This window comes from Cetorhinus maximus, chromosome 20 (genome assembly GCF_964194155.1).
Source record: "Cetorhinus maximus chromosome 20, sCetMax3.hap1.1, whole genome shotgun sequence".
NCBI classification, from domain to species: domain Eukaryota; kingdom Metazoa; phylum Chordata; class Chondrichthyes; order Lamniformes; family Cetorhinidae; genus Cetorhinus; species Cetorhinus maximus.
This window is the reverse complement of record NC_135898.1, coordinates 45,481,293-45,494,008: the sequence shown is the minus strand read 5'-3', so window position 1 is coordinate 45,494,008 and position 12,716 is coordinate 45,481,293. Positions and strand designations below refer to the sequence as shown.

The window sequence follows — 12,716 nt, the reverse complement described above, 5'->3', positions numbered from 1 at the left end:
ATCTAGCCACAGTATTTATATGACTAGTCCAGTTCAGTTTCAGGTCAATGGTAACCCCCAGGATGTTGATAGTGGGGGGTATTCAGTGATGGTAATGCCATTGAACATCCAGAGGTGATGGTTAGGTTCTCTCCTGTTGGAGATGGTCATTGCCTGGCACTCATGTGGCACGAATGTTACTTGCCAGTTGTCAGCCCAGGCCTTGATATTGTAGCCTTGATGTCAAGGGCAGTCACTCTCGCCTCACCTCGGGAGTTCAGCTCTTTGTTTGAACCATGTTGGTCCATGTTTGAACCAAGGCTGTAATGAGGTCAGGAGCTGAGTGGCCCTGGCAGAACCCAAATTGGGCATCAGTGAGCAGGTTATTGCTAAGCAAATGCCGCTTGATAGCACTATTGATGACCCCTTCCATTATTTTACTGGTGATGGAGAGTAGACTGATGGGGCGGTAATTGGCCAGGTCGGATTTGTCCTGCTTTTTGCGTACAGGACATATGTGGGCAATTTTCCACATAGCCTGGTAGATGCCAGTGTTGTAGCTGTACTGGAACAGCTTGGCTAAGGGCGTGGAAAGTTCTGGAGTGCAAGTCTTCAGTACTATTGCTGGAATATTGTCAGGGCCCATAACCTTTGCAGTATCGAGTGCCTTCAGTCATTTCTTGATGTCACGTAGAGTGAATCGAATTGGCTGAAGACTGGCATCCTGAGGCTGGGGACCTCTGGAGGAGGCTGAGATGGATCATCCACTTGGCACTTCTGGAAGAAGATTGTAGCAAATGTTTCAGCCTCATTGTTTGCACTGATATGCTGGGCTCCCCCATCATTGAGGATGGGGATATTTGTGGAGTCTCCCCCTCCAATGAGTTCTTTAATTGTCCACCACTGTTCACGACTGGATGTGGCAGGACTGCAGAGCTCAGATCGCTTGTGGGATCACTTAGCACTGTCCATCACTTGCTGATTATGCTGTTTGGCATGCAAGTCATCCTGTGTTATAGCTTTACCAGTTTGACATCTCATTTTTAGGTAAGCTTTGTGCTGCTCCTGACATGTCGTCCTCCACACTTCATTGAACTAGGGTTGATCACCTACCTTGATGGTAATGGTAGAGTGGGGGATATGCTAGGCCATGAGGTTACAGATTGTGTTAGAATACAATTCTGTTGCTGCTGATAGCCACAGCGCCTCATGGATACCCAATCTTGAGTTGCTAGATCTGTTCGAAATCTATCCCATTTAGCAGTGGTAGTGCCACACAATATGATGGAGGGTATCCTCAATGTGAAGGCAGACTTCGTCTCCATAAGGACTGTGTGGTGGTCACTCCTACCAATACTGTCATGGACAGATGCATCTGCGGCAGGTAGGTTGATAAGGATGAGGTCAAGTATGTTTTTCTGCCTTGTTGGTTCCCTCATCACCTGCCGCAGCCCCAGTTTAGCATTCATATCCTTTAGGACTCTGCCAGCTCGGTTGCTAGTGGTGCTGCTGAGCCACTCTTGGTGATGGACGTTGAAGTCCCTCACCCAGAGTACATTCTGTGATTCTGTGCCCTTGCCACCCTCAGTGCTTCCTCCAAGTGGCGCTCAACATGGAGCAGCACTGATTCATCAGCTGCTGGAGGCCAGTACATGGTAATGAGCAGGAGGTTTCCTTGCCCATGTTTGACTTGATGCCATGAGGCTTTATGGGGTCCGTAGTTTGAGGACTCCCGGGACAACTCCCTCCCGACTGTACATCACTGTCCCGCCATCTCTGTCCTGCTGGTGGGACAGGATAGACCCAGCAGTGGTGGTGATGTCTGGGACATCATCTGTAAGACATGATTCCATGAGGGTGACTATGTCAGGCTGTTGTTTGACTAGTCTGAGACAGTTCTCCTAATTTTGGCACTACCCCCCCAGATGTTAGTAAGGAGGATTTTGCAGGGTCAACAGGGCTGAGTTTGCTGTTATTGTATCCGGTGCCTAGGTCAATGTGTCTGTCCTTTTTTGAGACTTTGTAGCATTTTGATGCACTTGAGTGGCTTGCCAGGCCATTTCAGAGGGCATTGGTCAACCACATTGCCGTGGGTCTGGAGTCACATGTAGGCCAAACCAGGTAAGGGTGGCAGATTTCCTTCCCAAATGGACATTAGTAAACCAGATGGATTTTTACAACAATCATCATTAGACTTTGGATTCAATTTCCACCATCTGCCATGGCGGGATTCGAACCCAGGTCCCCAGAGCATTACCCTGGGTCTCTGGATTACTAGTCCAATCGCTACACTATCACCTCACCTACTCTAGTTGTAAGTGAGAGCAGATGTTACTAATTGAGAAAAGGTTAGGGCATTATCTTAAATATACATAAATGGTTTCCACGTGTGACTGGGAGCGAAAAAGGCAGTCCCTGCCTTTGTTCCTGGGTTTTTCACAAAACCCGGTGCTGAGGAAAGACTGGCTCCAGGTTCCTCCTCTACTCATTTTTATAGTAGCAAATTATAATAAGTTCCATGTATCTGAGCCAAGTCTCTGATAACTAAGTGTTGGAGACTTTTTTGCAAAGGGTCCAGGATAGTGCAAATCAGACCATCAGAAGTTAACTTCCCAAGCAATTTCAGCACATGTGCACATTAGAATTTCTGCAGGATCCTGATGCACATCTCCCAACTTGCATCCAACCTATAATGAACCAGAGACCGGATGATTTCTACCAATATAACTAACTTCTCTGAAGACTGATTAGTTTCCCAGTTTTGTGGCACATTTTTTTGAAGAGCCATGAAAAATTTGTGGAAATGCTTTTTTTAAAATTCATCTATGGGATGTGGTCGTTGCTGGCTCAGCCAGCATTTATTGCCATCCCTAATTGCCCTTGAGAAGGTGGTGGTGAGCTGCCGCCTTGAACCACTGCATTCCATGTGGTGTAGGTACACCCACAGCGCTGTTAAGGAGGGAGCTGCAGGATTTTGACCCAGCAACAGTGAAGGAACGGCAATATATTTCCAAATCAGGATGGTGATTGGCTTGAAGGAGAAATTCCAGATGGTGGTGTTCCTGTTTATCTACTGCCTTTGACCTTCTAGATGGTTGTGGTCGTGGGTTTGGAAGGTGCTGAATAAGGAGCCTTGATGAGTTTCTGCAGTGCAGCTTGTAGATGATACACGCTGCTGCCACTGTTCTTCAGTGGTGGAGGGAGTGAATGTTTGTGGAAGGGGTGCCAATCAAGCGGGCTGCTTTGTCCTGGATGGTGTCAAGCTTTTTGAGTGTTGTTGGAGCTGCACTCATCCAGGCAAGTGGAGAGTATTCCATCACACTCCTGATTTGTGCCTTGTAGATAGCCTTTGGGGAGTCAGGAGGTGAGCTACTCACTGTAGATTCCTAGCCTCTGACCTTCTCTTGTAGCCACAGTATTTATATGGCTAGTCCAGTTTAGTTTCTGGTCATTGGTAACCCCCCAGGATGTTGTTAGTGGGGGATTTAGTGATGGTAATGCTATTGAATGTCAAGAGGCGATGGTTTGACTCACTCTTGTTGGAGGTGGTCATTGCCTGGCACTTGTGCCATGAATGTTACTTGCCACTTGTTAGCCCAAGCCTGGATATTGTCCAGGTCTTGCTGCATATGGACATGTACTGCTTCAGTATCTGAGTCGTGGGTGGGAGTCGGAGAGGAGTGGAGCGGACCTATGGGAGACAGTTGGGACCTGAGGAGCGTCTATAAATACAGACCAGTGATTGCAGAGGGGCCTACCTTGCTGGGAGTAACAGCGTACTTACGGGAAACAGATGGGAGCTGAGGAGTGAGCTGTGAGGCTGCAGTCGAGGAAAGAGAGAAAAGGCATCCGTGATGTCACAGGAAGGTAGTTGATTGGCAGGTAAATGCTCAGTCTAAGGGACAGTGTGTGAGAAACCAGCCTAGGGCAGGCGAGTTCAGGTAGATCTATAAATAAAAAGAACTAAAACTTTAAAATAATAAACCAAAATGTAAAAACTTTAAAATTAAAATAAAACAATAAAGATTTAAAAAGCAATAAAAAAAAGTGATTTAAACAAACATCTAAAACACATACCTTGTAGTTAAGAAGCATATAACCTTTAGTTGTCAGTGGCACTAGCGTTCAATAAACAGTAAATTGTAGCATACATAGGAAGAAAATAAAATAAATTAACTAAATAATGGAGGACAGTTGTTATGTTGCAGCTGTGGGATGTGGGAGTTTTTGGACGCCAAGGCGATCCTTAACACACAGATCTGCAGGAATTCCGGTTCAGAATTATTGATCTGGAAGCCGAAATGCAGACACTGCACAACACAAGGGAGGGGGAGGAATAACTGGACAGTTTGTTCCAGAAGACAGTCACACCTCTTAGAAGAGTGTTATCTGTTTTGGTTAGCAGTGAGGGACAGGAGGATGTGACTGTCAGTGAGGCAGGTAATGGGACCGAGCAGAGAGTGGTGGAGGAGCCTCAGAATTTGCAGTTATCAAGCAGGTTTGAGGTGCTCACACCATGTGTGGATGAAAGCATGTTCTGCAAGGCGGATAAACTGACTGGCCATGGCACTGTGCTACAGGAAGCTGTTCAAGCGGGGGTGGGTGGGGGGGAGGAAGCAAAAAGGAATGTAGTGGTAGTTCAGGATAGTATAGTGAGGGGGATTGATACCGTTCTCTGCAGCAAAGAGCGAGAGTCCAGACAGCTATATTGTCTGCCCGGTGCCAGGGTTCAGGACATCTGCTCAGGGCTGGAGAGGAACTTGCAGTGGGAGGAGGAAGATCCAGTTGTTGGTGGTCCATGTAGGCACCAATGACATAGGTACCTAGGAAAGCAATTTCTGGATTTTTACGTGAGCCACATGCAAATTGGCGTAGGGCAAATATGATTCGAGAGATGAATGCGTAGCTCAAAGACTGATGTGGGAGAAGTGGGTTCCGATTTGTGGGGCACTGGCATCAGTACTGGGGAAAGTGGGGGCTGTACCGTTGGGACAGTTTACACCTGTTCCGCGCTGGGATGCGTGTCCTCATAAATCGCATAACTGTTGATCCTGTAACTGTCGAACCGTAAATAAGGAAGTAGAAAGAGCTTTAAACGAAACTAGAAGGGTGAGGATCAAGCTTGGGTAGAGGTAGCAATTCAGGGTGTAGTGTCAAGACAGGAGAGCAAAATAGTAATATGAGAAATGAAGGTCAAAGCATGGCAGGAAGGGACAGGGAGAAGAAAGCTAAGAAAACATCAATAGTCAAGACTAGATGTTACAAATGTAACAAAAGTAGTAAAAAGGTAAAAAACTGAAGGCCCGCTATCTGAATATGCATAGCATTAATAACAAAGTAAATGAATTGTTAGCATATTGAAGTAAATAAATATGATCTGATGGCAATTATGGAGACGTGGCTGCAGGACGACAAAGATTGGGTCCTTAATATTGAGGGGTACATGACTTTCAAGAAGAATAGGAAGCTAGGCAAAGGTGGAGTGGTAGCACAGAATCAAAGAAGGCATTGGTACAATAGTTAGAGATGACCTTGGTTCAGGAAATCAGGATTTAGAATCAGTTTGGGTGGAAATGAGGAATAGTAGGCGATAAAAGTCATTAGTGGGAGTGGTCTCCAGGCCCCCTAACAGTAGCCACAGTGTAGGACAAAAAATTCAAGAAAAAATATTGTACCTTGGTGATAAAGGGATGGCAATAATCATGGGTGATTTTAATCTACACCTCAACTAGAAAAATCAATTTGGCAGTAGTAGCCTGGATGAAGAGTTCTTAGAATGCTTTTGAGAGAGTTTCTTAGATCAGCACATTCTGGAACCAACTAGAGAACAAGTTAAACTTGGTATTGTGTAACGTGACAGGATTAATTAATGACCTCAGAGTAAAGGCACCCCTAGGTAACAGTGACCACAATACAATCGAATTTTACATCCAATTTGAAAAGGAGAAGAGTGGGTCTAAGACTAGTATCTTAAACTTAAAGAAGGGCAACTATGTGGGGATGAAAGCTGAACTAGCTGAAGTGAGCTGGGAAACTTGGCTGGAGGATAGATCAAAAGAGAAGCAGTGGCAAACATTTAAGGGGATATTTCAGAGTGTTCAGAATAAGTACATTCCTATTATAAAGAAAAATTCTAAGGGGAGGACCCATCATCTGTGGTTAACTAAAGAAGGTAAGGAAAGCATCAAATTTAAGGAAAAAGCAAAAAACTCTACAAAGATGAGCAGCAGGACAGATGATTGGACAGAATATAAAGAACGGTAGAAAGAAAATTAGAACATGAGAGGAAGCTAGCTAGAAATGTAAAAACAGATAGCAAGAGTTTCTACATGTATTTGAAAAGGAAAAGAGTAAGTAAAGTGAGTGTTTGTCCACTAGAGAGTGACAGATGAAAGGGAGAGGAACTTGGTAAATTGAAATCACTAGGCAAATGGTACTGAGCAGATTGATGGAGCTGTGAGCTGGCAAACCTCCAAGTCCTGATGGATTACATGCTAGGGTCTTAAAAGAGAAAACTAACGAGGTAGTTGATGCGCTGGTGTTAATTTTCCAAAATTTGCTAGATTCTGGAAAGGTTCCATCAGACTGGAAAGTAGCAAATATAACCCCTCTATTCAAGAAGGGAGGGGAGACAGAAAACAGGAAACTGTAGGCCAGGTAGCTTGATGTCTGTCATGGGGAAGTTATTAGATTTGATCATTAAGGAAGTTATAGCTGGGCACTTAGAGGAGCTTAAGGCAATCGGAAAGAGTCAGCATGGTTTTGTGAAAGGAAAATCATGTTTAACCGATTTATTGGAATTTTTTGAAGGAATAAATGCGCAGTGGATAAAGGAGAGCCTGTAGACGGACTGTACTTGGATTTCCAGAAGGCATTTGATAAGGTAGCACATCAAAGGTTATTAAGGAAAATAAAAGCGCATGGTGTAGGGGTAAGATTTTAGCATGGATAAAAGGTTGGCTGGCTGGCAGAAAGCAGAGTAGGCATAAATGGGCCTTTTTCGGATTAGCAGGATGTGATGGATAGAGTGCCACAAAGGTATGTACTGGGGCCTCAACTTTTTATGATTTACTTCAATGACTTAGATGAGGGGAGTGAAGACATGGTAGCTAAATTTGCAGATGATACAAAGATAGGTGGGAAAGTATATTGTGAAGAGGACATGAGGTTGCAGATGGATATAGATAGGTTGAGTGAGTGGCCAAAGATCTGGCAAATGGTGTTTAATGTGGGAAAATGTGAAGTTATTCACTTTGGAGAACGGCTGCATAATTCTGAGATGCAAGGGATCTAGGTGTTCTAGTACATGAGTCACAAAATGTTAGTATTGAGGTACAGCAAATCATTAAGAAGGCTAATGGAGTGCTATCCTTTTTCTGAGATGGATTGAACATAAAAATAAGGATGTTATGCTTCAGTTATACAGGGCATTGGTGAGACCGCACCTTGAATACTGTGCAGTTTTGATCCGCCTTATTTAAGGAGGATGTAAATGCATGGGAGGCCATTCAAAAGAGGTTTACTAGATTGATACCTGGAATGAGTGGGCTGTTTTATGAGGAAAAGTTGGACAGACCGGGCTTGTTTCCATTGGAGTTTAGAAGATTGAGGGGCGATTTGATTGACGTTTCAAGATCCTGAACGGCCTTGACATGGTGGACAGTGAAAGGATGTTTCCTCTTGTGGGTGAGCCCAGAACTAGGGGGCACTGTTTTAAAATTAAGGGTCGTCCTTTTAGGACAGAGATGAGGAGAAATTTTTTCTGAGGGTTGTGCAACTTTGGAACTCTCTGCCTCAGAAGGCAGTGGAGGTGGGGGTCATTGAATATTTTTAAGGCAGAGGTGGATCAACGGTTATCGGGGTTAGATGGCAATGTAGAAAGGTCAGCCATGATCATATTGAATTGCGGGCGGGCTCAAGGGACCGAATGGTCTACTATGTTTCTATTTCTTATGTTCCTATTATGTTCGTCACGGATGGTGCTGATCATTGTGCAATCATCAGTGAACATTCCCACTTCTGACCTTATGATGGAAGGAAGGTCATTGATGAAGTAGCTGAAGATGGTTGGGTCTAGGACGCTACCCTGAAGATCTCCTGCAGAGATGTTCTGGAGCTGAGATGATTGACCTCCAACAACCACAACCATCTTCCTTTGTGCTAGATATGACTCCAACCAGCGGAGAGTTTTCCTCCTGATTCTCATTGACTCCAGCTTTGCTAGGGCTCCTTGATGCCACACTCGGTCAAATGCTGCCTTGATGCCAAGGGCAGTCACTCTACCTCACCTGTGGAGTTTAGCTCTTTTGTTCAACCAAGGCTGTAATGAGGTCAGAAGCTGAGTGACCCTGGCTGAACCCAAACAGAGCGTCAGTTGGCAGTTTATTGCTAAGCAAGTGCCGCTTGATAGCACTGTTGATGACCCCTTCCATCACTTTACTGATGATCGAGAGTTGACTGATGGGGCGATAATTGAACAGGTTGGATTTGTCCTGCTTTTTGTGTACAGGCCACACAAGGGCAATTTTCCACATAGCCGGGTAGATGCCAGTGTTGTAGCTGTGCTGGAACGGCTTGGCTAGGGGTGTGGCAAGTTCTGGAGCACAAATCTTTAGTACTATTGCCAGAATGTTGTCAGGGCTCATAGCCTTTGTAGCATCCAGTGGAGTGAATCGAATTGGCTCAAGACTGGCACCTGTGATGCTGGGGGCCTCCAGAGGAGGCTGAGATGGATCATCCAGTTGGCACTTTCTGGCTGTTGATTGTTGCGAATGCTTCGGCCTTATGTTTTGCACTGATGTGCTGGGCTCCTACATCATTGAGGATAGGGATATTAGTGGAGCCTCCTCATCCAATGAGTTGTTTAATTGTCCACCACCATTCATGACTGGATACGGCAGGATAGCAGAGCTTAGATCTGAACCGTTGGTTGTGGAATAGCTTAGTTCTGTCTATCACTTGCTTCTTATGCTGTTTGGCAAGTAGTCCTGTGTTATAGCTTTACCAGGTTGACACCTCATTTTTAGGTATGCCTAGTCCTACCTCTGGCATGTCCTCCTGCATTCTTCATTGAACCAGGGGTGATACCCTGGCTTGTTGGTAATGGTAGAGTTGGGGGTATGCCGGGCCATGAGGTTACAGATTTTTACCATGCTGCTGCTAATGGCCCACAGTGCCTCGTGGATGACCAGTCTTGAGTTTCTGGATCTGTTTGTAATCTATCCCATTTAGCATGGTGGTAGTGCTTGGTGCATTATTGCTGTGATGAGCAGACTGGCAGCACGTCTGTGGTTGATTGCTTGGAGCTTATGATATTTGAAAAAACACCTTGTCATCTATGTTCTACTTGAGCACATAGCAGTGCTTTTTAGTCGTAGCACAATTTCATTTTAGAAAATTATTTCTCTTCATACACAAAGAGATAACTTAGTGAAATAACAGTCTAGAATACAAAATTCTAAAGATGCTTTTGGGTCTGGTATACTTAGCTCAGAAACCTGTGCTCCCTGCTTACCCTTCTATTAGGTCTTTGGACCTTAGTGTGAAAACCTGTGGGTTAACTAAATTTCAGCAAAGCAATGTGTGCATATTGTTTAGTGTGAAAAAAGCTTTGAAAAGTACACTTAACTTTAAAATTTCATAAAATACATTGCACCGGATGATAAAGTTTTGTATGTTTTATTTGCTGTTTGGTTGCCAAACAGAAAATTATATTTGCTTCTGTAAATTTTAATGAACAAAAATTACTTGAACATTTTGTTTTTCCTTTTTATAGGCCCAAATAACAAAGAGGCGTACAACTGCATCAATGTGAAAGCTCTAGAAGAGAGAGTTAAAGGAATAAGAAAGGAACTATTTGATAAAGAAAGGGCATTGACGTCATTAAAAGAAAAGTTGCAGTCCTTAGATGGTCAGTTAGCTATAGCTAAAGAGGATCTCAACAATGAGAGAATCTCAAAGGAAGGGCTGAGTAAACGGGTAGAAATGCTTCAATTAGAGCTAGCTTCTTCGGCTGAGACCATTTTCAAACTAACCAAAGAGAATGCAAATCAACATTCTAAATTTGAGAAGGAATTGAATGAGCAACAAACGGAACAAACTAAACAGCTTCACCTAGAGATAGAGTTAGGGAGGTGTGAAATAGCACAGAGAGAACTGCAAAATAAAGCTTTGGAAGATAAAATAAGCAAGCTAAATTATTTCCAAAAGGAATCTGACTTAAATGCCGTGGAACTAAAAAACATCAAGGATCTTCTAGAAAAGGCAAATAGAGAGTCTCTGAAGAAAACAACTGAAATTGAATCTTTACAGAAACAGCTGTCTGCGCTGAAAGAAGAACTTGATAATGCGAAGGATGCAGCGCAAAAACGGGACAGTGGTCACTTCCGAAAGACAATTGAAACACTGCAGAAGGAGTGTGAGCATATAGTAAAAGTGTCCTCCCAAAAAAGCCAACAAATTCAAGACCTGGAGGCAAAGCTTGAGGCCTCGAAAAAACAAAGAGCAGATCTCCAGACTGAATGTACTGAACTAAAAGCAAATGCAGCTTTAACTCAGAATTTGCTTCAAGAAAAAGATGCTCACCTCCAGCAGTTGAAAACAAAATTTGAAGAAACTGAAAGTAAAATGCAGACTTTAATACAAAACAAAGAAAATATTGAAACATTTCAAAAAGAGATTGAGGATTACCAACACAAAATAAAAGTTCAGGAGTTAGAAATCTTAAAAAGTGAAGGCATTTTAACTACACTTGAAGAACAATTGAAAGATAAGAATAGCATTATTGCTGATTTGCAAAGTAATTTAAAATGCACAGAAAAGAAATTTCATGACTTAGAAAAATGTGTTGGTGACCTGAAACTGCAAGAGATTAGATTTAAGGAAGAAGTCGGACAGGTCCAAAATGATCGGCATGTTGTAAAGGAACTCTTATCCAAGAAGGAAGAAGAACTAGAAAGCAGACTTTTAGAATTGGTCCAGTAAGTACTCTGCCTTACTTGATTTGCAAATATAGCATACATAATTCTGTACTACTATTTGGAGATGGTGACCATTAAATTTGGCTAGTTTGATTATTACTGAGGGTAAGGGATATATTACTTTGATATTGCATTACATTCTCTTCATGCTATTGTTTAAAATCACTAATTTAAAGGTGTGCCTTAATTCATCTGGATCATTTAATTTTTGCAACTAGTGTACATTAAAAAAAAATTGTTATTTATAGTTCTGATGCTAATCTTGACAGTACTGGCATGTTAGCTCAGTAGTCAACACAGTTAAGCAATCACAACAGGTACCTAGCAAAACACTATGGGGAGAATTTTCCTCATGTCGGTCAGGCCGGGTGGGCGCGGAGCCAATCGCCGCCCGCGATCGGGTCCGTGCCGCCATTTTACGCGGGCTGGCCAATTAAGGCCCGTCCAGTGTAATGCACGACTCCCGAGGATAGCGGGAGTGGTTGGGCGGCAGCGGGAGTGCAATGGCAACCCGGCGGCCTGTTTAAATGAAGCGCTGGCAGCTTTGCAAAGGCTGATCACAATGGTCAGTAGGGGAGCTCACCAGAGCGCTGCTGGAGAGCAAGCCAGGCCGGAGGGCAGGGCAGCGGAGCAGGCCAGGCCAGAGGGCAGGGAAGCGGAACAGACCAGGTCGGAGGGTAGGGCAGCGGGGCAGTGTGCCCCTTGGTTTTCCGATGAGTGCCTACCTGCCCTCCTGGAGGAAGTGGCAGCACAGCGGGAGGCCCTCGTTCTGAGAGACGGGAGGTGAAGGCCACCTCGCCTGACCAAACGTGCCTGGGAGGAGGTGGCAGTGATATTCAGCTCCCACACACACGTGGGTCCAGTGCCGCAAGCGATTGAACGACCTCTTGTGCTCGGAAAGGGTGAGTACCATGTTGGCAGAGGTCACTTAATAAAGCCGGTAGCCTTTTCCCCCCAAGGCCCTCCCTCCCCCAAAACCCTGAGTGCCGTTACAGCATTGACTCCTTCACAGCATGTTTCCCTTGCTGGGTGGTCAGCAGATATTGCCCATGCCTAGTTCACCCTGAGAGGGCTCTGCTGAGATGGGTTCTGCACCCGCAGCATGTGTGACACTGACACCCAGCATACTGTTTTGGGGGCAACCTCAAGGATCTGCACCTAGGCACAGTGCTGGCACTGCGAAGCATGTCAAAGTCAGAGTGCTGACATAGTCAGGGAGGGGAGCTTCCAGTTGGCAGGGCACCAATCTATCTGCTGCCCTTGGCGTTCCACATGCTTGTGCCTACTTGCATTGCAAGGTTAGACTGTGTGGTGCCAAATGTGATAGAGGCAGCATGTGGGCAAGGGGGGTTCAGCTCTGGCTTCTTTGTCTGAGTGTGCGGCAGCTGCAGGGTGACGAAGCACTGGAGCCCTTAAATGTTCCACTCTGGTTGCGGTGGCATGGATGCAATGGGAATCCAGGTACAGGGTGGACTAATCAATGCTCTTCTCTCCTTTTCAGAAGAAGACTGCACACAATGCTGCCAAGTGGATGCGGACTGGCGGAGGCCAGGCCCAGTTGGCCATCTTGATTAGATACAAGCAGGAGGCGATGGATCTGGAGAGGAGCCATGAGCCCAGGTCCACCGGTGGCGGTGAGGCTGGGGTGCCACAGGGAGGTATGTTTGCCGAGCACTGAGGTCACCATGTGTGTCCTAGCAGCCATGGCATTGCTGAATGCTCAGTGATTGAAGTTTGCAACATGGGTTGACCATTGAT

The 12,716-nt window shown here is 44.9% G+C and overlaps 1 protein-coding gene across 2 annotated transcripts in view; it reads left to right on the top strand.

Annotated features, from left to right (window-relative positions):
• The window catches only part of LOC144695070 (kinesin-like protein KIF20B), a 122,914-nt gene that overhangs the window by 72,850 nt on the left and 37,348 nt on the right, over nucleotides 1–12,716 (top strand). For both annotated transcript variants that reach the window (XM_078565984.1, XM_078565983.1), the window contains exon 20: nucleotides 9,755–10,958. In XM_078565984.1, coding sequence (XP_078422110.1) covers nucleotides 9,755–10,958 — 1,204 coding nt within the window. The remainder of the gene's footprint in view (nucleotides 1–9,754; nucleotides 10,959–12,716) is intronic.